The 23,592-nt window shown below is 48.2% G+C and overlaps 1 protein-coding gene and 1 non-coding gene across 2 annotated transcripts in view; one reads left to right on the top strand and one right to left on the bottom strand.

Moving 5' to 3' along the window:
- Positions 1-22,288, top strand: part of VWA3A (von Willebrand factor A domain containing 3A) — a 58,578-nt gene extending 36,290 nt beyond the window's left edge. The window contains exons 20-36 of the mRNA XM_070461009.1: positions 3,234-3,308; positions 3,513-3,657; positions 4,077-4,272; positions 5,461-5,531; positions 8,556-8,708; positions 10,148-10,238; positions 10,927-11,037; positions 11,569-11,666; positions 12,556-12,693; positions 13,622-13,730; positions 16,489-16,633; positions 17,583-17,727; positions 18,140-18,291; positions 19,049-19,172; positions 20,398-20,495; positions 20,647-20,712; positions 20,996-22,288. Of these exons, the coding sequence (XP_070317110.1) occupies positions 3,234-3,308; positions 3,513-3,657; positions 4,077-4,272; positions 5,461-5,531; positions 8,556-8,708; positions 10,148-10,238; positions 10,927-11,037; positions 11,569-11,666; positions 12,556-12,693; positions 13,622-13,730; positions 16,489-16,633; positions 17,583-17,727; positions 18,140-18,291; positions 19,049-19,172; positions 20,398-20,495; positions 20,647-20,698 (1,903 nt within the window). The 3' untranslated portion in view covers positions 20,699-20,712; positions 20,996-22,288. The remainder of the gene's footprint in view (positions 1-3,233; positions 3,309-3,512; positions 3,658-4,076; positions 4,273-5,460; positions 5,532-8,555; positions 8,709-10,147; positions 10,239-10,926; positions 11,038-11,568; positions 11,667-12,555; positions 12,694-13,621; positions 13,731-16,488; positions 16,634-17,582; positions 17,728-18,139; positions 18,292-19,048; positions 19,173-20,397; positions 20,496-20,646; positions 20,713-20,995) is intronic.
- On the bottom strand, positions 1,295-1,402 carry LOC139032921 (U6 spliceosomal RNA). The gene has a single exon (XR_011485559.1). It is a non-coding gene; the product is annotated as a U6 spliceosomal RNA (small nuclear RNA).
- Positions 22,289-23,592: the final 1,304 nt, after the last annotated feature.

Here is a 23,592-nt window from a genome sequence, read left to right on the forward strand (position 1 = left end):
GACCTGCAGTGTGAGTAGTTGAGTGTGAACAAAGGGTGAGAGGGAGAACCAGATGGCCCAGAAACAAAAGGAAACCCCAGATGATGGAGGCTTTAAGCAGGAGCTTTTATACTATAGGACATATAGATATTGAAGGATTTTAAGCAAGATAATAATCTTGAGACACTTGAGTTACAGGGTGAAGGACTGGCTGAAGGGATGCAGTATTGGAGGGGAGGGAATGACAGACAGAGGGGCCTGTGAGGGGTGCAAGGAGTTACATATGCAGAATGTGGTCACTGTTTGGCTGTAGGGACGAGGGAATGGTGAAGCGATGTGCCAGGTGGAGCAGAGTTTGGAAGATAAACGTATAGAGTCTGAGATCCTTAAGAGTTTGGAGAGTCTCCTGGTTGGAGCTCTAGCCGTCAGCATGAGCTGAAGACGTGGGAGGGCACGTGTTGCACCTGTGGAGACGCGATGGAGGAGAGATGCCAACCAAGGACAGAATTTGGGAGAAACTGCCATTTGGACGGCAGAGAAGGGGAAGCACCTAAGAAACAAGAGGAGCAGTCCAAGAGGCAGGAGGAAAACCAGGAGAGAAAGGTGTTTTCACCCTTCCCAGTTGAAGGAGGATCTTGGAAAGAAACAGAGTTAGGGCCTGCAAAAGCAAAGTCAGAAGGAGAAAAAAGAAGGAATTCACTGAACCTGGCAATAGAGCTCCCTGATAGGAAAACAATGAGACATAATGATTTTGCAATTCAGTTTGGCAAACAGTTAAAAGATTGATAGTACCCAGTGCTGATGATAATTTGGTGAAAAGGGCACTCCTAGAAAGTGTTGGTGGAAATGTAGTTTGGTACAGCCCTTGTATTACATTTTTTAAAATTGGAAGTATAGTTGATTCGGTGCTTCCCTGGTAGCTCAGCCAGTAAAGAGTCTGCCTGCAATGCAGGAGATTCCCGTTTGATTCCTGACTCAGGAAGATCCCCTGGAGAAGGGATAGACTACCCACTCCAGTATTCTTGCCTGGAGAATTCCATCATGGACAGAGGAGCCTGGCGGGCTCTAGTCCATAGGGTCGAAAAGAATCAGACACAGCTGAGCACACACACACATAGTCTCTTTACAATGTAATGTTAGTTTCAAGTGTATAGCAAAGTGATTCAGTTATATACTGTATATATAATTTTGTTTTTCAGATTTGTTTCCTTTATAAGTTATTACAAAATATTGAGTGTAGTTCCCTGTGCTAAACAGGAGGTCAACAAGACAGTAGGTCTTGTTGGTTATTTGTTTTGTATATAATAATGTGTATATGTTAATCCCAAGCTCCTAATATTTTGTGTATCATCTTCACACAGGGGCCATGCTAATCTTCTCTGTATGGTTCCAATTTTAGCATATGTGCTACTGAAGCAAGCACTGGATCAGTATGGCCTTTGTTCCTTCAATTAAACCTTTATGAAATATCCAAAGGAAATATTAAGATGACTGTGCTAAGATAACCTTGAAGGGATTTTCAATGCAGAGTTCTGACAGTTGACAAACCTGGAAAAAAAACAAGAGGGAATTGGTAAAATAAACCTGACTGTAGAATTCTATGCAGCTATTCAAAAGAGTGTGGGAGAGTTACGTGAGTACATTTCGAAAAGTTCCTCAATAAGTCCAAATGAAAGGAAATAAATAGTATAGGTTATACAATTCTGTTTCTTTTATTTTGCTGGAAATTTTTAAAAATTATTGTGTAAAGTGAAAAAATAACTATGTTAAGCTGATTCCCACCCTCTTTCTCAGTACCCCCAGGTTTCCAGACTCTCTTCACAAACTTGCAGTTTCTATCCATTTGGCTGAAACACTGATTTATGGTAGAAAACAAGGTCACCGGGTTGGGAAGAAAGGCTGTAATTCCACTTCCGTCGATATGTCTTTATCTAACAATTTTTAATCCAAAAGAATATAGAACAAAGAGTTAACAGAAATTTGGAGGGAGGGATAAAATTGAAAGAATTTTCACTGTCTGTATATTGTTAGAATTTTTATTCAACTACAATAGAGGATTCATTATCCAACTATAATAAGAGATATTTCCATGGGATTAGGAAAGGAGGTCATCATTAATATTTGCCAGAGAACTGCCTGGGGTGGAAGCTTGACTGCAGAGGTTTGAGAAGCAGATAATGAGGAAGTAGTATTGTTTTTCCAGGGAGCCTGTCTGTGAAGGAGGAGAGGAAAGAGAGAGGCGTAGCTAGCAGAGTGGACCCTGGTAGAATGATAGTTAAGAGAGGCAGAGGTGAAGAGGAAAGTAGACCTGGGGGTAGGGGTGGACGGGAGGTCACCACGGGGCAGGGGCTCAGAAAGGTTGGCTGTGGTCAAGAAGCCACTTGGAGGAATTGCTCTCGAACAAGAGAGGGGACAGCTTTTCCTTGATAAAGGGGATAAATCTTCTTCTCAAAGATTTAAATTCTGTCTCATAGAGAGAATGAGCTGATGCATATAAAAAAGAGAAACTAATACAGATGGAGAGTGAAATCTTTGAGGATGAATCCGTGCTATTTGCGACCCCCATGGACTGTAGCCTACCAGGCTCCTCTGCCCATGGGATTTTCCAGGCAAAGGTACTGGAGTGGGTTGCCATTTCCTTCTCCAGGGGATCTTCCCAACCCAGGGATTGAACCCAGGTCTCCCACATTGCAGGCAAACGCTTTACCATCTGAGATACCTTAGATGCCCTGAATCCATGTGAAGGGAGCCAAAAAGAGAACAGTGACTCCCTCCCTGGAGGTGGGGAAGTTCACACAGGGGAGGAGTACCCTTCCTCAGGGGAGAGGTCTGGCCAAACTGGTCCTGGCTGGTCGACACGGAGGGTCCCTGCTCTGCTCCCGCCGTGAATATACTGGGACATGTCCTGACCAGCAAGGAGCTCGTGGGTGACATCCTAACATTTTGGGGAGGTAACCAGAAATTTGGGCTTCCCTTGTGGTTCAACTGGTAAAGAATCTGCCTGCAATGCAGGAGACCTGGGTTCGATCCCTGAGTTGGGAATATCCCCTGGAGAAGGGGACGGCTACCCACTCCAGTATTCTGGCCTAAAGAATTCCATGAACTGTATAGTCCATGGGGTTGCAAAGAGTCAGACACGACTGAGCAACTTTCAGTTTCAACCAGAATTTTGCCCCCTTAAAATCCTGGAAAGTCCAGTGAACTGGGGCACATATCTCCCCACTAAAAACAAGCCCTCTTTCCCTCCCTCCAAGGTTCGGAAGCACCATCGAAAGCTGGAGGCCCGAGATGGTTGCTGCCAGCCACAGCAACTTACAAAACGCCTGGCGGTAGGTGACCTGCTGGGTCTGACAGCAGCCTCCCTGGTAATACTTTTTCTGGCCCCTTCTCTCCCCCAGCAAGTAGCTCTCTCTAGAACCTTTGCCGTCCAACAGACGGCACAGACACAAATGGGGAAACATCCGCCTTCCATTCCCCACCCTCCCCTCTGGGGCCTGGCAGCCCCATGCCAGCACGGCCTCCCTGCCTCCCAGGTGGGTCCTGAACCTGCAGTGTCAGGGCAGCAGGAACGTCCTCAGCGCCCTGCGGAAGGCTGTGGAAGTGGACTTCAAGGACAAAGAAGATCAGCAGTCACAGGGCATCTACCTCTTCACCGGGGGCATCCCTGACCAGGACATGGTGGGTGAGCCTCGTCTCGGCCTCCCTTATCCTCCAGGACCCCCACATCTTCCCCTGGGTGGACGCCTAGCGACCAGTTTCTCCCGCATGATTTTCCCATCTAGACTTTATCACCTGGAGATGTTCAAATGCAGAAGTTGTTAGACCTGGCTCCCAGGGGCCTGAGAGTCTGCATTTCTCATGAGCTCCCAGGGGATTAGAGGCTGCCGGTCTAAGATCTCAGGCCCAGCTCCCCACCAAGATCTATTAAGATAGTAAGGGAAATGGTGACCCAGGCTCTTCCATCTTTCCCTCCTCAGTGCCATGTACTAGACCTGGTACACAGTAGGTCCTCAAGAAAGAGACTGGGCTGAACTGACCCAAGACCAGCAGCTTGAAAAGCCCTCAGCCCTGGGCCCCTCCTTCCTCTCTGCCCACAGGCCATGCTCAGCGCCTACATGGCCGAGGCCTGCGGGGGCTGTGACTTCCATCTGAACGTGTGTCTCTTCTATGTGGGTGAGTCACAGACAGACACCATGCCCCCTGCTTGCTATGCCAGCCGCACGGACACGGCCGCCGCCTACAGGGAGGTCACCCGGGCTGCTGGTGGGCGCTTCCACTGGTTTGGAGACACAGGTGAGGGAGTGGTGCTGGTCCCTCCACCTCTTTCTTTGCAGACAGTAGTCTCAGGACCGATATAGCTCCCTATGCCATGAACATAAGGATAGGGTAGGGGTTGGGAGGGAGGCTTAAAAGGGAGGGGATATTTGCTTAATTATCACTGATTCATGTTGTTGTACAGTACAAACTAATGCAACATTGTAAAGCAAATATTCTCCAATTAAAAAAATTAAAAAATACATATTTTAAGTAAATTATGGTTTAGGTGATGTGCAGGCAATGCAAAATTGTGACGTGATTCAGGAGGGATTGATGCTTGGGACACTAGAGTGTGTTCTGATCTCTCTGATTTACAAATCAAGAAATGACTTCCAGAGACATGAGTGGCATAGCTGGGGCTGGAACTCATGAAAAGTGCCGGATACATACATTGAAGTTATTATTGGTGATTATTATTGATAATAGCAAGCATTTATAAAATAGTGATTCTATGCCAACCTCGGTTTTAAGTGTTTTAAACATGTTGTGATTCATTCCTCACAATAACCCTATGAAGTAGGTTGTGATTATTACCCCATTTTGCAGCTAGTGAAGCTGAGACACAGGACCCAGAGCACAGAGGTAGTAAGTAAGGAACCAGGAGCTGAACCCAGAGTCTGTTTTCTTAGGCGTCACAACTCTGCTGCTGCTGCTGAGTCGCTTCAGTCGTGTCCGACTCTGTGCGACCCCATAGACGGCAGCCCACCAGGCTCCCCCGTCCCTGGGATTTTCCTGGCAAGAACACTGGAGTGGGTTGCCATTTCCTTCTCCAGGTCCCACTCAAATGAGTCATATTTGAGATATTACTACAGACGTTATTCACTGCAGACATTAGCTACTTTAAGTAACCTCAAGGTGGATCTTAGTCCCTAGAGGAGCAGGACCTGTCCCTGACCTACTCGTCTGTGGGTGAGAGCTCTTGGCTGGGTGCCCGGGCGCTGGGTCCCAAGGCCGGCTCCGCTCTTGGTACCCTCACTATATCTGCCCATCTCCTTTACCACCAGATAGCATGAGGTGGGGGCTGGTCAGCTCAGCCCACTAAGACCCCAGCCTGCCCCCTGGGCTGAGGTCCCCTCCACGCTGAGGTGGCCCTTGTGGTTACAGATATGGACACTTGCCAGAATCGGCACCCGCCCACACACTCATGATGTACTTTGTTTCCAGGTATTTACGAAAGTGATGATATCAGTGCCATCACGTCTGAGATGGAAAAGGCTCTCAACTACTCCCAAAAGGTATGCCTTATGTATGGGGCAATCATTGACTACACTGGCTTCTGTTAGAGTCCTGGGGCTGTCATTAAAGGACCACAAAAGAGGTGGCTTAAAATGACAGATATTTATTCCCTCACAGTTCCAGAGGCTAGCGCCTAAAATCAAGGTGTCTAAAGGGCCATGACCCCCCATCCCAAAGGCTCTGAGTAGAATCTCTACCTCTTCATAGCTTCTGGTGGTGACTGCTCTTAGAAATGAAATTTCACTTGTTAAATTTCAATGCTTGTTAAAAATGGCAAGGAAGACACTGTTCAAGATGACTGCAATCAGGGAGAGAGGTTGAACTCAACTCTGATTATACAGCAAAAATAGCTGGGGACTTATAGCCAATGAGCAGAGTGAGAGGGTTAGTGGAATGAAAGTTACTAAGATGAAGTTGATTAGATGTCAAGGGTAGAGAGATTCTTGCTAAACAAGCTAAACAGGATTCTTTGCTAAAACTGGGTTCAACAGTTCAGTTCAGTTCAGTCGCTCAGTTGTGTCCAACTCTTTGCGACCCCATGAACCGCAGCACACCAGCCTCCCTGTCTCCATCACCAACTCCCCGAGTTTACTCAAACTCATGTCAATTGAGTCGGTGATACCATCCAACCATCTCATCCACTGTCGTCCCCTTCTCCTCCCACCTTCGATCTTTCCCAGCATCAGGGTCTTTAACAATGAGTCAGTTCTTCACATCAGATGGCCAAAGTATTGCAGTTTCAGCTTCAACATCAGTCCTCCCAATGAATATTCAGGACTGATTTCCTTTAGGATCAACGGGTTGGATCTCCTTGCTGTCCAAGGGACTCTCAAGAGTCTTCTCCAACACCACAGTTCAAAAGCATCAATTCTTGGGCGGTCAGCTTTCTTTATAGTCCAACTCTCACATCCATACATGACTATTGGAAAAACTATAGCTTTGACTAGACAGACCTTGTTGGCAAAGTAATGTCTCTGTTTTTAATATGCTGTCTAGGTTGATCATAACTTTTCTTCCAAGGAGCAAGCATCTTTCGATTTCATGGCTTCAGGCACCATTGCAGTGATTTTGGAGCAGTTAAAACCCAGTCAAGAAGAGGGCTCAGAGGAGCATGACAAAGTTTGGTCAAGTAGGGCATCCTTATCACCAGCACTCCTTGGCATTCCTTGGCTTGTGGCAGCCTCACTCTAATCTCTGCCTCCATCTCCATGTGGCTCTCCTCCCTCTATGTGTGTGTCTGTGTCTCTTTTCTTCGAAGGACATCAGTCATATTGGATTAAGGGCCCACCCTTCCAGTATAGCCTCATTAACTTAAATCTTCATTACATCTACAAAGGCCATGTTTCCAAGTAAGGTCACATTCACGGGTACCGGGAATTTGGACCATGTCTTTTGGGGGACTCGACTCCCCCCATGTCAGCTCTCCACCTTTGTGCTGATCCACAGACACCAAAGGCTTCCAATGAAACATGAGGGTTTCCTATAAGTCACTGGTTTTAGGTCTGTGTGCTCTGCATCCTGGCCTGTACACCTTTGAACAGATCAAACTCCTTCCCAAATTTGCCTTTGCGCCTGCTATTTCCTCAGCCAGCTGTTCCCCTCCGAGGTCATCCATGTTATTCAGGGTTCACTAAAGTGTCACCTCCTCAGAGAAGGAGTTGAGCGGTTCAAGGTGAGGTGAGAGAGGGACCAGATCGCATCAGGAGCAATGAGAATGGACACAAAGGAACAAACTTGAGATCATGTTTTTAAGGAAGAATTGACCAAACTCGTGACTGATTGAATGCACGGGGTGAGAAAGAAGAAGAAATCCTGGGGTGACTTGCTGGGGGACCTGGTAGACAGTGGTGCCACAGACCCAGAGAGAGAAATCAAGACAGGGTTAAGAGAGGCTAGAACAGAGGTGAGTCTGTGCGACTTATGAGATAGTAAGTGGGGGCATCCTGGCAGGTGGATAAAGATGAGGGCCAGACATAGAGGTGTGGGGCAGTTGAAGCCAGGGGATGGACAGAGCATGAGCATGTAGGTGACTCACATTTCAAGTACCACCATTGCCAGAACTGCCTGTCTCCCAACTACATTGTGAGCTCCTGGGAGGGTGGGGCCATGGATTGGCAGACCTGTGGCTCCCCAAAATGTGTCTGAGCATTCCACCCTGAAAGGGCCCCTCTTTGGTGTTTTGAAAAAACTGCTTCTCAGGTGCCCATTAGTCCTGCTCCCTCATTTGATAAACTCATTCCCAAGGTGTTATATATATATAAACATTCCCAAGATGGCAATACTGGTTTAAGCCACCCTCATGTGGTATTACTTACATTCAAGTGGTGTTTTCTAGTGCTTTGATTGAGAATAATTATTGAAGAATCTTTCAGGCAGTTGAGAAACAGGTAGGCAAAGGAACCAAGTATTATGCCACCATTCTGTGGGCCCCCAGGGTCAGTCATGGGCACAGGGTCCACATATGGAGGAAAACTGGCTTTGGGACAAGGTCCACCTGAGAATAAATGGAAGATCTACTGTATACTCGCAGTGAAGTGAAGTGAAGTGAAGTTACTCAGCAGTGTCCGACTCTTTGTGACCCCATGGACTGTAGCCCACCAGGCTCCTCTGTCCATGAGATTCTCCAGGCAAGAATACTCACAGTAGCCTTGGGCAAGTACTTTAAGTTCATAAGATTTACTTCCTCACCTGTAAAATGGGATAAGATGGCACTTACCCGGCCTGTGTAGCCACATGCCTTATGGACAAGAGGATTTGAGACCCCCAGGCACCAACTCGCCCACTAACTAGCCTGATGCATCACAGAACCTCTGTACTTATCATTAGTAGGTTTGACCATAGAACTCTCAGCTCCCGGCAGCACTCTAGGGGTAGAAAGAAAAATCCAGAGGCCCCATTGGCCTCAGCCCCTCCTGCTGTGTGTGTGTGTGTGTGTGTGTGTGTGTGTGTGTGCATGCACGGAATTGTGTGTGTACACACTCCCTGGGGAGGCACCTGCCTGACTCTCCCAATCCCTGCTGCAGTGTGCCTTACTCGTGTCCTCCCTGAAGAACCAGTCTGGAAAAGGACAGGAAAGTGCAGCCCTCCTGAAAGAGAAGCCGAATGTGCTCCAGCCGAGAAGTCAGCCCAGGAAGTTCCGTCCTTCCAAGCCCACAGCACCCTCCGTGGCCAGAATGGTTTGACTCCCCTCCCCTAATAACACACAGAGGATTTTATTTCCACCTTGTCTCTTGGTCTTTCCTAGATCGCGAAGTGGCCTGGGCCAGGTCCCCAGGTCCCAGGGCCAGTGGAGGCGGGGGTAGTGTCCTCGGTGGTCAGGGGCCCGGCCTCCAAGGGGGAGGAGAACCCAGCGGCCCGCTTCTCGGCCCTGGCCACCCCTTCCACTCCAGCTTTGGCTCTGCCTGGTTATCCCAGCCTTGTGGTATAAGGATTCCAGGGAACTGGCACCCATGATTACACGTGCTGGTTAGAAGGCAGGAGGGCTCATCCGGAGGGCCTCTCAGGGGCGAAGGGGCATATAATGGGCTCTCGCTGCTTCTGCTCAAGGCTTACAGGGACCTGATTGGACCTGGGCCTTCCCCAGGGTTGATCCTTGTTCACAGCCTGTCAAAATCTGTCCTGCATAAAATGTCCACCGTAACAATCACAAGGGGCTTCTAGGAAGGAGTGTGCCTGGGGGAAGACCCCAGACTCCACAGGACTTGTGAGCAGAAGCCACAGTGAGGTGTGTGAACTCTTCAGCATTTCACCAGCTGACAGACCCTGGTGAACACAGCGCCCTCCCTTCCCGGGGCTGCACTCTCGAGAGGTTCGGTCCACACGTGCACAGACTCCACCAGGGCTTGGAGCAGGCACCTTCTCGTCTTCCCGAATTCTGAGGTGAAACCCCAGGGTCTCGGAGTCTGCCGGTTGGGCCTTCAGGGCGAGGGGGCTTGGGTTGCACCAGGGCCCCTAACAGGCCTCCTGAAACGAGGAAGAGGATCTGAGTAGATGATGCGGGTCAGCTGGCCCCGGGCCTGGGGGACTCTGTTCAGCTGTCACCACATTCCAGCTGTGCCCAGTAATGAAGGAACCCCTCCCTTAAAACTGAGGTGCCCGACGTGGCACAGAAATTACTGAGTGGTTGCTGGTCATCCTGGAGGCCCAGAAGTCCCAGGCCAGTAGGAAGAGGGGCAGGTAGCTGTTGAAGAAGGTTCAGGCAAATTCCCACAGCAGTCCTAGCAAGCGCTCTCTCTGGCCATATTTCATGGCTTGCAGGATCTCAGTTCCCTGACCAGGGATTGAACCCAGGCCATAGCAATGACAGCTCCAAGTCCTAACCACTTGACCACCAGGGAACTTCCACAGGCCCTCTCTCATAACACACACACACACACACACACACACACACTTGCACGCACCCATTCATATATATGCACACACACACGTATTTTTCACCTCAAACACCAGAGTCTTCTCCGTATCTGCTGCAGGAGAGGGGTGAACATATGAGAAAACTTCTTCCTCAGGCCTCTCCATGAAAAGGTTCCTACTTGACATATTGGGGCTGGGGTGATGGGGGTACTGCCCACCACAGAGAACAGGCCTCTGATGGGAAAGGCTGCCTGTTTTCTAGAGTGTTAAAGATGACCCTGACAGAGAGAAGAGGCCCCCCTTGAAAGCTCTGCCATGGCGTCCACTCAGTGGCAAAGCAGGCATCCCCTCAGGTAAGGCATGGGCACGGGGTGGGAGGGGTGGACAGACACGGCTAAGACATGGATGAGTGATGGCAGTCACTAAAGTGATCGGTGATCGTGCGCCTGCCCTCTGCTAAGACTGTCCCCTTTAAAGCTTGTAATCATCCATCCTATACAGCAAGGAATCTATTAGTTCCTGTTTTACTGATGAAGAAATTCAGGCTCAGAGGGACTAAGGAGAGTGTCCAGTGCCAGCCGGTCATGACAAGGCATTGGTATTTTTATGAAGGTATTCTGCTGATACAATCTAAGACCATGTATCTTACTTCTAATGTCAGAAACAGCAGAGCAGTTCAGAGCAGAGTTCTGGAGTCCCGGAGTCAGCAAGACCTGGGTAGACTCTTTGCTCTGCTCCTTGCTGACTCTGAGTCCCCCGTGCCTCATCTGTAAACTGGGGGACTGTGAGGATAAAACCAGACAGGGACCGGGAGGCACCTCGCACCAAGCCTGGTAAGTAGCAGCAGCTCTAGCTTTGCTGATCCCGGTGAGGCCAGAGTCAATTTGACTCAGAGTCAGAGTGAGGACCTCAAAGCCACCTTGGAGCCCCATTTCTGAGGGCAGAGCATAGCTGAAGTTGACAAGTCTCTAAGCCAAACTGCACAGCTTCACCACATAAACCCTCAAGACAGATCCAGACAACAGCCCAAATGTCCTCTAGCTGCAGCCCCGCCAGTGAAGAAAGGGACTGCCAAGTGGAGGAAGAAGACCCAATCGAGGGATGCAGAAACAGCTCTCTTGCTGTTCTACACAGAGACGGGGAATAATGTGGGTGAGTTGGCGGCTAAGCAGATGTCTGGACAGCCCCCTGGAAGGTGATCAGGCCCATGGGAGGGTGACCCCTCCAGGACACGGACAGCAGTGCCCCCGGAGCAGGCCTATCCTCAAACCACTCAGATCTCCCAGCCCAGGGAAGTGAGCTTGCAAAGTCTTGACACAAAGCAGTAGAGTGGGAAAAGGTGGTGTCGGCATTCCCCCGGGTCCCTGGGTACAGCGCTCTGGCTCTGTTTGTGAGGGGTGGTGTCCTCAGACTGACTGGGAAGGAAGTGGGCTTGAATCCCCCGAGTCAGCAGGATTGATAGCTGTGAGGAGGCACAAGTCCCAATAGCAACTCATTGAGAAGCACAGGGGCGTCGGGTGGGGGGGTCCCAGAAAACCTCCCTAGATCCCCCAAGAGTCCCTCCTATCTCTCAGCAAGTTGCACCTAAGGAATGTTACAACTGACTTGATTGACAGAAACTGACATGGAGAAGGGAGGAGAGGATAAGAGAATTGCACAAGATAACTGCTCTCTTTCTCGCAGGTTCCGTATACAAGAAGTACCCTCAAAGAAGGGGCCTAAGAAGGACTAGATCTTCTATTGAGTTGCCCAGAAAGGATACAGTCTGCTCCAGCCAAGAGGTATTATGCTGTTTGTACCAGCACATGCCTCCAAGCAGTCATTCCTCCCACCAACCATTATATCTGGGAAGGTGGACACACTTGGAATTGAGACCAAATCTGCTTAGAATGACTGTGTCAAGTGTCAGGATAATGATTAAAGAGAACTATGTGGGAACCTGAGTCTGCCACTTCCTAGCTGGGTGACCGTAGCTAGTCACTCAATCTCAATGTCTTCATTTATATTTGTATATAATATAATTAATATAAATATAATATATATATTTATATATAAATAATGTAAATATAATATAATATCATTTATATTTATAAATTGAAGACTCTTGTACCTAATAGGATTGCTGATTAATTGAAGTCTATTTTGTGTAAAGTCCTTAGTGGTGTCAGGTCCTTTTGGATGCAAGCACTGAAAACCCAGCTTCTTGTTCGAATCCAAAGATAGGGTATCTTTTCTTCTGGCAACCAGTCAGTCAGTCTGAGCTTGCTTCTGATTGGTCCAGGCCTGGATACCATACTCTGATTGCTTTAAACCTGGTCATTCTTGTATCTCTTATTGTGATATCTTATTGATCTAAACTTGAGACCAATCAGGGTTTCCATTCTAGTTTCATGGAAGAGGCTGAAATGGAAATGGAGGAAGCCACAGGGTTCATCAGACCAGGGAGTAATAAGTGCTCAGTAAATTTTGTTCCCTGTTTCCCATATTTCTTTGCATCTCTCTCTAGCACTGGGGCAGGAATATGCATGTGAGGTAGTCTCGGTGAGGACCTGGGAAACCCCACATTTCAAATACAAGACAGATTTCAAATATGAGGTTTTTGAAAGATGAGCCAATCATTCCATTAAGCCAAAATTACCCAAGATAATCATTCTTTCCTTTATTCCAAAGTGGGTAGCAAATTATGGGTTAAAGAAACTAAAGATGGAGGTCTCCAGATACCTTGGTCCCAACTGCACTCATCAAAAATCAGTACAGATGTCAGCATCAGCCAAATACTGCAGTGTCTTCCCCAGCATAGAGATCAATGTAAGTCAAGATTGGTTTTGTTTTTTTACTCCTGGCTCCTGTCTCTTCTTAGACACAGATGGCTGAGTGTGTTAGGGGAAAGTCCACACGAATGTATGAGCCCCCAGCTTTTATTTCTCCTATTAAGAACCCCAACCCCGCAAAGGGGGACTTCCCTCAAGGAATAGGATACAGAACCCTGTTGAAAGGAAAGCCAGCCCCTCAGAATGCCTGAGACCATGATCAAGGTTCTAGGTACTCTCTGGGATGAGAATTAGTAACTGTTGCTGAGATCACAGAGCAGTGGCTAGAATACCTTACAAGTAAGAACTCTGTACCCCGATTCTGATGGTGGTTCTGTTAAGATGGCCAGAAACAGGGGTTATGGCAGGAGATCAGGGGGGCTTCTCTATTTCCTAGTTTTGAGGTAGTTTTTAATTGCTTTGATACTGGAACAGGTAAATTTAGTACAAAATTAAAATCTAATCCTGCTTTAAAAAAAAAAAGACCCCATTTTCTCTCCTTGCCCTTTAATGTAACATTGTCAACTGTAAAGCTAAAAATTATCCACCATACAAGTTTCATGGGCATTTAATCATGCTGCCTGCCTCCTCCATCCGAGGTCATCTTTTAATGTGAAATTTATCGACCTCCCATTCTACCATTAAGGGTTTTCTATTTAAAATTTAGAGAGACTATTTTAGTTTTTAGTTATGACAGTGACCACATTTGACACAAAAACCATCATCCTAATTCCCCCACACCTGCCTAAACCCACGCATTTGATAGTTTAATAAAAGAAAAAAAAAGCTTTTAAACAAACAAAAATGTATGCTTTTACAGTGTTGCGAAAATTGTGAACCACAATAGACTAAACTGTTTCGGGGGTGATGGGGATATGAAGAAAGAGCTGGCAGGGGAGTATTTTTCTTTGCTTGCTTTAATCCAGGGGACAGTGAGACACATTGAGTGCACCCCCAGGGAAATGGAGGTGTACATCACACACCTGGACAAGCTGATGCACCGCTACGTCCAGAGGCTGCAGTGGCTGCTGTCTGGTGAGCCTGCCTGCTGTCCTGGAGGGTGGGGGGCATGAGGGGCAGGAGGAGGGCAACCCCAGGGACCCCAGGGTCACTCCTTCCCAGGCTAAGCACTCACAAACTGTCACCCAGCGGCAACATGACTTCTGGGTTCAGAGGTCAGACATTGTGCTGGATAACAGGAGGTGCAGCACAGACCACAGCATCAGAGAGAACCAGGTCTGTCCAGGCTGTCTCCCACACCCCATCTCCTGGGTGTGACTTGAGGGGCTGGCCCTCAGGAGCCTCAATTGAGCATTGATTGGGCTCCAAAGAACTGGTCCATGAAGGTAGAGATAGGAGGGTCTACAGCAGAGAAGATGCTCCTGTTCTTCTCTACAGAGAGCATTGAGGACCCTCTGGAGAGGCCAGTGGCCGGGCTGGCTGGGAGCCAGGCTCACATCCCAGAAGCAGCGTGGGGACGGGAATCAGGATGGTCTGAAGCGTCAAGTCCGAAAGGCCGGGCGGTTGGCTAGAACTGAACGGCAGGGTGTTTAGGCTTTGGGGCCTGGAGGGTTCCTGGGATGATAGGAGGAAGCATCCCAGTGTGGGCCACTCAGGCTCCTGTGCAGATTCATTAAGTCCAGTCCTCTGCAGTAGAACCCGGTATAAACAGTCCTTGGTCTGCCGTAGCTCTCCAAAGCCTCTGGAGGGGGCTGCAAGTCCCTTGACAGCTGCGCTGTCAAGTCAGCGGCTGAATGTGGGGCAACAGTGACGTTGTGTGCACTCCCCACTCGGACACACACTTCCTGCCGAGAGAGTGTGAAGGCCAGCCATGCAGTCGCTCATGGTGTAGCATGAGTTGCACCCCCACATCACACACAGCTACACACCCAACACCATCTAACACCTCAAAACACACCCAGAGGGTGCTGCACTGATTCACTCATTCATTAATCAGCAAAGACTGTCGTTCTCCCGGTCGGTGCTGGGGCGGTGGTAGGGGAAGCACCCCACGTGGTCCCTGAGCTCATGGAGCATGTGGTCCAGAGGAGAAGGATGGTACCCAAAGAACAGCGGAGATGCGTGTAAGGTGGAGACAGGTGTGGTGCAGGGAGAGAGGGGCAGCGGGCCTGCACAGGGAGATCGTGAAGGGCTTCCCTGAGGAGGTGATCTGAAGAATGAATAGACATCACCTGAGCAAAGAGAAGACAGACTCCCAGGATGTGGCTGAGCTGCTCAACAGGAGAGGAGGCTGAGTACAAAGACTGAAAGGAAGCCGGATTGGCTGAGAGTAAAGGGTGCATCCACCCCAGGAAGATGAATCCATGGCCCAGACTTTATCCTAAGAGGAATGGGCAGACACTGAAAGGTTTTAAATAAGGGAAATGTGATCAAGTTACAACCAATCTCCCTGGATTATAAATTGTTGAGGGGATGGAGGGCAGTCAGGGGAACCTAGTAGGAATCCAGGGGATAAGAATAGGATAACTGGGAAAGTTAGTGATGATGGAGATGGACGAAGAAAGCAGAGTTAGATTAGGGAGACAATCCCAGGGCTCAGTGGCTTTCAGGGTTCCCTTCCGCTGTCTGGTTCCCAGGGTGGATCAGCTGGCCTTTTGTGTGGGAGGGCCCTCGAGAGCTGGCTGGCTGTCCTCACAGAACATCCCCACGCTTTAGGATGGCTCCCCTCCTGTCCTCTTGTGGCCATGAGCGTGGCCAGAGAATACGCCACGTGAGTCCTGGAAGATTCCTGGGCAGTGGGTCCAGCCAGCTCAGGCCGCCTTTCCCTGGAGAGCAGTGAGCCCGTTTTGCAGCAGGTTTCCATTTTTTCTAATCCTGCCTCCAGTGAGGTCTGAGGTGTGATTCAGGAACGCTTGACACGCCATCTTCTGCTCTTTGGCTTCCTCCGTGTTACTTCCATTTAGCCCTGGGGCACTAAAAGGGCTGGGGCTAGCTGTTGCCTTAAAACATGGATCAGAGGACCTGAATGTGAATCTCAGCTTCGCTGCCAGGCTGTGTGACTGTGGGCAAGTCACTGACTCTCTCTGTTTCCCCTTGGGATAATTCCAAAATCCTGTACCCACCTCGCCAGCTTTCCCTCTGTCCCACAAGCGTGGCATGCTCTTCTCCCACTCAGAACTTTTCTCAGTCCGTTTGCTCCACACACACCTCCTCTCCCTCCTCTCCTTGGCCGCTGCTCCTCATCCTCAGCCGGAGGTTGTCCGCTCCCCACCCCACATCCATCTCTTTCAGAATCCCCCCAGTGTATACTCCTGTATGTTTGTCAGAACCCTCAGCAGAGGCGTAGCTGTTAGAATAACATCCGTTTTCCTTTACCGACTAGCAGCTCCATGAGGGCAGGGAACCCTCCCTCATCTCCACTGCACTTTGCTCAGCGCTGGGCACACCGAGGATGCTCATTTGATTTCTGTTGACCAGTGTACAGACTCTGTGCTCTGTAACTTTGTTTCCAGCCCCAAACAGTGCTGTGACACCACTTAACTCAATCACCTAACATTAGGGTGAGGAAGCTCAAGCCCAGGAAGGTTATAATCAGGTCATCTACAGCAAAGTCACAGTGGAAACCTTGATCTCCCAAAGCCCAGGCTACCGACCTACGCTGCCTTTGAATGGTGGCCACTCCAGCAATAATACCGCAGAGGCTATCTCCCAGGGGTTCACATCTGATCCACAAATGATCAGATTTGGGGCTGGTGCGGTGTATTTGATAGCTGCAGTGGGAAAAACCACCCTCACTCTTCCCTGGCCTCTGTCCCCACCCACCCTGGAGCAGGGAGCCGCCGACTGTTCGGAGTCATTTTGGAGAGGAAAGTGTGCATCCTGCTGGACACGTCGGGATCCATGGGCCCCTACCTGCAGCAGGTGAAGACGGAGCTTACCCTGCTGATATGGGAACAGCTGCGGAAGCACTGTGACAGGTAAGAGGCAGGGGTACAGGTGGAGTGGGGGGCAGGAAGATCCAGCAATAGTTCTGGATGCTTCCCTGGCTGAGACCACTCCCTCCTCGCACTTCCAAAGGGGCCTGGAGGCTTCTGAACTGCTCAGCTGAATAGCAGGAAGGAACACTGCCTCCTACTGCAGAAGTAAAGTGGTTTTTAGAAATCCGTCTTGGGCCCAGTGACAATTGCAAGCAGATCAGAGGACCCACCAGGCTGCCTTGAATTGTGGATTTTTCAAGAGGGGCTTTGGTGTGGTTTGTTCTCTCTACTCAGAAGGGTTGACCCCGAAGAGACAGCTGGAAACTCTGACCCCAGGCTGGGACTCATTCTTGCCCTAATATTAAAATGAGCAGGCATTTATAGAGCTCTTTCCTTGTGCCAAGCACTTTACATGTGTGAGGTCATTCAGCCTGCACAATGATCCTGTTATTATCCCCTTTCTTCAGAAAAGGAAACAAGGGCTTAGAAAGATTAAGTCATTTGCCCAAGATCATATAACCAGTAAGCAGCAATTACTGAGGGGGGATTTAAATCTGTCTACATATAGAATTTTCACCATGTACCTTCTCAAACTTGGTTGGTCTGCAGGGGGCCCAGGGCTTGCTGTAGGGTCTTCAGGGATAAGCATGTGTCCTCGTGTAGGTTACTCTCCCAAGATCAAAATAGACTGTGTGCGGGCTCAGTCGTGTCTATGTACTGTAGCCTGCCAGGCTCCTCTGTCTATGGAGTTTTTCAAGCAAGAATACTGGAGCAGGTTGCCATTTCTTCCTCCAGGGGATCTTGACCCAGGGATCAAACCCACATCTCCTGCATTGCAGGTGGATTTTTTACCACTGAGCCGTCAGTGAAGCCCTCAATATAGACTGGCAGATACAAACAAATCTCTTTTTCCTCTCTCCACCCCCCACTTCTTTTCCCTGCTCCGCAGTTTTAACCTGCTCAGCTTTGCAGAGGGCCTACAGCCGTGGCAGGACACTCTGGTGGAGGCCACAGACGCAGCTTGCCACAAGGCCATGCAGTGGGTGACCTGCCTGCACGCTCAGGGGAGCACCTCAGTCTTGGAAGCACTGCTGGCAAGTTCCACCACCAAGCCCAACCCAGAAATACTGTCCTAACCCCTAATCCTGACATTGCATGATGCTTTAGAGTTTAAGGAGAGCACTTTAGAATTTGCTAAGTGTTCAATCATTGCATCTTCCCAACAACCCAGTGAGAATGAGTTTCTCAAATTTCTGACTTTATTAATGATGACACAGAGGCTCAGAGAGGTTAAGTGACTTGCTTGGGATTAACCAGCTCTGAAGTGAGCTGCACTCTTTTTCCTAAACTTCAACAGCTTCCTGGTCTATCATCAGGTGAAAGGGGAGGCTCACAGTCTTAATGACAAGTTGGTGGGATCCAAGCAGACTTGGGGATAGCAGGTCAGTGGTTTCTGAATCCTGGTTGGCCCCTTCTCTGAGCCAGACAGCCTATGTGCTCTTTCAGAAAGCTTTCAGTTTTCCTGATGTAGAAGCACTATACCTCCTGACCGACGGGAAGCCAGACACAAGCTGCAGCCTTGTTCTCAGTGAAGTCCAGAGACTGAAGGAGAAGAGAGACGTCAAAGTGCACACCATCTCCCTGAACTGCTCTTGCAGGTGGGCAGTGGGGAGGCGGCCGAGTTGCACCACTTCCCTACCGCCACGTGTTTGAGGGTCACGTGGCCATGAGCGGAGCTGTCCTGGGCCCAAGTCCCGTGGGTCAGCCGCTGGGAGGCCCCTGGGCAGGCATTGCACCAGAGAGGGAACCCCACCGAAACCCTGCCTACCCGTCAGCAGGGCACCCCGACTTTCTCCAGTGTGGAAACAGACTTGCACCGGTTCCCAGTCAGTCACACGCTGTGTTCTCCCACTTCGTCTTTCTTGGGGGCACATTTGTCAATATTTAGGGGGAAAAGTTTAAAGTAGCTATGGCTACTTCCATAAACAATTATCATGGAAGAAAGATCATGTGTTAAACAGGAGGGATTCAGCTCCTTCTGAAACAAAAATGCTTAATGTAATTGGCAAAGCTGTGATTACTTACATTTATATTTAATCTCTCTGTCCAAACCATGAGCTCCATAAAAGTCACACTGTCTCCCTGCCAGGCCAGACACATAGCCGGCACTGGATAGATTAAGGAATGGGGCCATGTGCTCAGAGGGCGACCCTGATACGGTGAATATGATTCACACAGCAGCACTTCTGCCACCCAAAAACCAGCTGGGAGAGTGGGCTTGTGATCCTGACATGGTCTCAATGGCACAGAGCCTCCGGGCCCAAGACCCATTACCCCACTGACATGACTTCCCCAGGGGCTGGGGGCTCACAGAGATCGGTGGGCCTGGCCCCAGCCCTCTGTTCCTCCCCGCAGGACTGCTGCTAACTTCTTGAGAGACCTGGCCACCCTCACCGGAGGGCGCTATCACTGCCCTGTTAGTGAGGACTCGCTTCTGGAAATGCAGGGCCTGCTGACCAGGGGCTTCCTCCACCAAAGGGTAGGTTGTAGAGCCGCTGTTGAAACAGTGCAATACAGTGTCAACAGGTGTGGTTTTTTCTTCCTAACTAACAATTCACTCTTTGTAAATTACCTCTTTTAATCCTACCAAGCATTATTGTACCCATTTAACAGATGAGTGAACAGGCTCAGCCAGGTTTAGGAATACACCTAAAGTCAGAGTAGATGGTAAAGCTGGAGTCCAGACATCCATGCTCCTAAGTTCTATGCTTTCATTCCTGCATATTTCTGTCTTCTCACCTTAAATTCATTCAAGTACAGATATTCAAATGTGTGATCTGTTAAAAATAAATACAGTAAAGTCATAAGTTTTATCACACATATAGAATAAGATTTTACAACCTGCTAGAAAGATTATGTATCTATTCATACCTTCTAGGGATGTGTTGCTGTGAATCATAATATTTCCAAGCCAGCATATCATCTAGTAGAACAATCAACCAGAATTCTGGAATTTTTTTTTTTGGAAATTAAAGTTTACTATCACAGGGCATGGCAAAATTTTTGAAGTTGAGTGCTTTGCATGATTTCTTTGTTTGAGTAACAGTTTGGGGGGCAAATATTACTAGTGATATAGAGGTCAGAACAAGTAAAAGTAATAAATATTCATCCATATCCTACACAGGAAAACACAGTTGACAATATTGGGGAGGTTCTCTATTTAATACCTTATCAAATCAGATTCTTTGAATAGTTTCTGGGTGCAGAGTGGGACCTTTGCCACTACTGCTTCCAGGAAGAAGGAACACTTTCATCTCTCTTACATTCTCTTACTAATGGTAAGAACTTGTATTTTTAAGGCTAAGCTCTGGAATTTCATTAGTTGACATAAGAAAAAGGTATGTCTGTGGAGCTGTTTTACTGGAAGAAATAGAGAAGGGGTTGACATTGAGATAAGGTGTATATACCACTTCTGTTCTACAGGGCAGAGCAGTGCTGACTTCAGTGAAGTCCAGGGCCCCTCTCGGTTTCCAGTGACTCTCAGACATCTTATTGCAAAGTGTCCCCTTTACAGAATGACTGCCTTTGCATATATTAAGCTCTCTGTCCCTGGAAACGTGCGAGCTGAGGCCCACAAGATTCCCTGCACTGGGAGGAAGGCTGCACTGAGTTCACTCTAAAATTCTTCTCCTAAGATTTTGGATTTTCACGTCCCACCCATTCATTTAATGAATCTAACTTCAGACTCATTTCCCTCTTTCAAGGATCCTGCGCTGCCACTATTTGAAGGAGATGATTTAAGGAAATTGGCCCAGGAGATCACCAAGGCCAGAGGCTTCCTCTGGCAGGCCCAATCCATCAGGTATGCCCTTCAAGCAGCCCCTCTCCCCTGCCTCATAGCTCTAGCCCACCCAGACCTTGGGCCCCACCCCAGTCATGACGCCCTTGCTCCAAGAACTCCTGCCTTCCATGCCCAGAAATCTGGGCATCTTCCTTCATCTCCTGTTCACTAGGTCCCAACTCCAGAAGAAAAACAACCCAGAACTGAAGGTCTCTCCTTTTTAGAGAAGCGTTCTCAGGTAAGGGGAGGGGACAAACACTGTGCGGGTCAGGCAGCATGCTCTGCTTTGTGGACAGTAGTAACCATGGGGAGGGATCCAAAACAAGTATTCCTCCACATAGAAAGGCCATCCTACAAAGAACCACATAGTTGCCGTGAGCACAAGGTGCCCTGGAAAACTGGTACTCCCAGATCAGCATCGTCAGGCACCAGGACTCCCTAGAAGCTGCAAGAGAGTAGCTGTTTATCCCTGGGCCCACCCTAATGTTCCTGCCTTGTCCTCAACACACCCTGCACTACAGTCACAAGACTGTTCCTTGCTGGAAGTCCTGCACCAAGCCCCCTGTTTGGAGCATCCTTCTGCCACCCTCTGTCTGGTGACTTCTTCTCATGCATCAAGGCACAGAGCAAATGGCATCAGGTTCTCTGTGAAGATGCCCCTGGGATCCATCAAGAGCTGGGAGCCTCCAGCCTTTCCCCTATAGCATTCTGACCACTCATCTCTCTTTATAGTGGTGACATTTACTACACTTAGCACTCCACATCATGCTTCCTGGCTTCTTTGTCTCTTCTCCCTGACCATAAACTCCCCCAGGATGAGGCTGGTGTCCTAACCATCTCTGGGTCCCCAGAACCTGCCATGTGGCAGACATGTAGTAAACTGTGAGCTTGCAGCTTAGTTACGAGAGCCCTTCTCTGGAGACCGGCCAGATGAGATCATTTCTGCCCCGATCCTCTTGCTCTATGCCTTCCCACCGCCTCAGTCCACGGCTGTAACACAGACTCAGCATCAGCCCATCTTGGAGGAAGAAAAAATAAATGAGTCTCGCCACCACCCCCCAAACTGCTCAACCAAACTGGACTGCAGTCTGCTCTGGAGCCCAATCCAGAGCAAATTCTTGGCTCAAGCTTGTGAAAACTGGGCTGACTCTGCTGGGCCAGCCCCACTGTGTACACACGAAATGAATGTGTCATGTATTACATCATTGAGGGTCATTTCTAAGACATGAAAAATTGCTTTTAGTTAATTAATAGGATCAAAGGTACTTTTAAACTGATGTGATCATTGCGGTGTGTGTATGTAAATGTTTGGTGAGATAAACTTTGTTAAAAGACTCATCTATGTTTTAATTTTTTTTACTAGAAAGTGGTATATGAGCTTTTCTATGTAGCTAGGTTTACTTTATTTGCATCTTTAAAAAACTGTGATCATGGTCTTTCTAGTATTTTTTATACTTTCAGCTCTTATGTAACACCTAACTTACTTTAGATATTGCAAACTTACATATTCAAATTGCATACAATTTTTATTTTTTCTATAAAAGTAAAATCACACTTGAAAAACAGACTCATCTCTAGATATATGAACTCCAAATCAATAAGATAAACATCTTAACTTTTTTTAATGGACAAAAGATTCAAACAGATATAAATGAACTTTATGTATATGAAAATAGGTGTATATATAGGTGCTCAACAGCCTTACCCATCAGTGAAATGCAAAATAAAACTACAGTGAGAATCACCACAACACCCACTAGAATGGTTAAAAATAAAGACTGACAATATCAAGGCAGGGAGCAACTGGAACTCTCACATGTCACTGAGGTGGAAGCAGGGCAGTGTAAATTGATCCAATCACTCTGGAAAACTGCTTGGCAATTTTTGCTAAAGTAAAACATATGGACTGAAGTAAATTTTACTAAAGTAAAACATATGGACTTCTCTGGTGATCCAACAGTTAAAAATCTTTCGGCCAATGGAGGGGACACAGGTTCGATCCCTGGTCCAGGAAGATGCCACGTGCCACAGGGCAGCTAAGCCCATGCACCACCACTGTTGATACCCACACCCTAGAGCCCACGCCCCACAGCAAGAGAAGCCCACCACAGTGAGGGAGTAGCCCCTGCTCTTGGCAACGGGAGAAGTCCTGCGGGTAGCAGCAAAGACCCAGTGCGGCCAAAAATAAATCAATTAAATAAATAATGTTTTTAAAAAGTATGCCTCCTCTCTGCCAGCAATCCACTCCAAGAGAAACAAGTGCCCACGTTTGACAAAAGACATATACAAGAATGTTTATAACATCTTTATTCATCAGAGTCAGAATGTGGAAACTAATTAAATGCCCATCAGTGGTAGAATGGACAAATAGATTGTGATACATATTTGCAGTGGAATACTACACATCAATTAAAAATATTCAGCAAGCTTTTATGAACAAAATTGGGCAAAAGAAACCAGACACGAAAGAGCACGTACAGTGTAATCCCATTTACATGACGTTCAAGAATAGTCAAAACTGGGGACTTCCCTCCAGTGGTTAAGACTTGATGCTTTCACTGCCGTGGGCCTGGGTTCAATCCCTGGTTGGGGAGCTAGGGTCCCGCAAAGTGTGCAATGTACAAAAAAAAAAAGAATAGGCAAAACTCTTGTTGGTGATAGAAGTCAGAATGATTACCTTGTGTGTGTGTTGGGGCCACAGGGCTGTATCTCACTCTGGGGATGGTTACATTGAAAGTAAAAATTCATAAATTGTTTGAAAACACAGTTTAGTAAAGCTTGACAAGGCATGCCTTTGGCCAGGCTCTGTACCGGCCCAGGGAGACAGCAGTGACCACAACCCCTGCCACAGTGGATATCAGCCTGGTCTCTGTCTTGGACAGCTGCCCTCCACATCATCTCCATCTGTGCAGAGAAAACAACCTGTGGTCACTGTATTATGCCACTCAGGCTGTCGAGACAAAGTATCACAGACTGAGTGTGAAGTGTTGTCTCCAGCTCTGGAGGCTGGAAGTCTGAGATTAAGGTACAGTGCTCCCAGGAGCACTGTAAAAGGTCCGAAAGCACTGGGAAAGCTGTGTTCCAGGCCTCTCTCCTGGCTTCTGCCAGTTCCTTGCTT

The sequence above is a fragment of the Odocoileus virginianus genome, chromosome 33, assembly GCF_023699985.2.
Source record: "Odocoileus virginianus isolate 20LAN1187 ecotype Illinois chromosome 33, Ovbor_1.2, whole genome shotgun sequence".
Taxonomy (NCBI): Eukaryota; Metazoa; Chordata; class Mammalia; order Artiodactyla; family Cervidae; genus Odocoileus; species Odocoileus virginianus.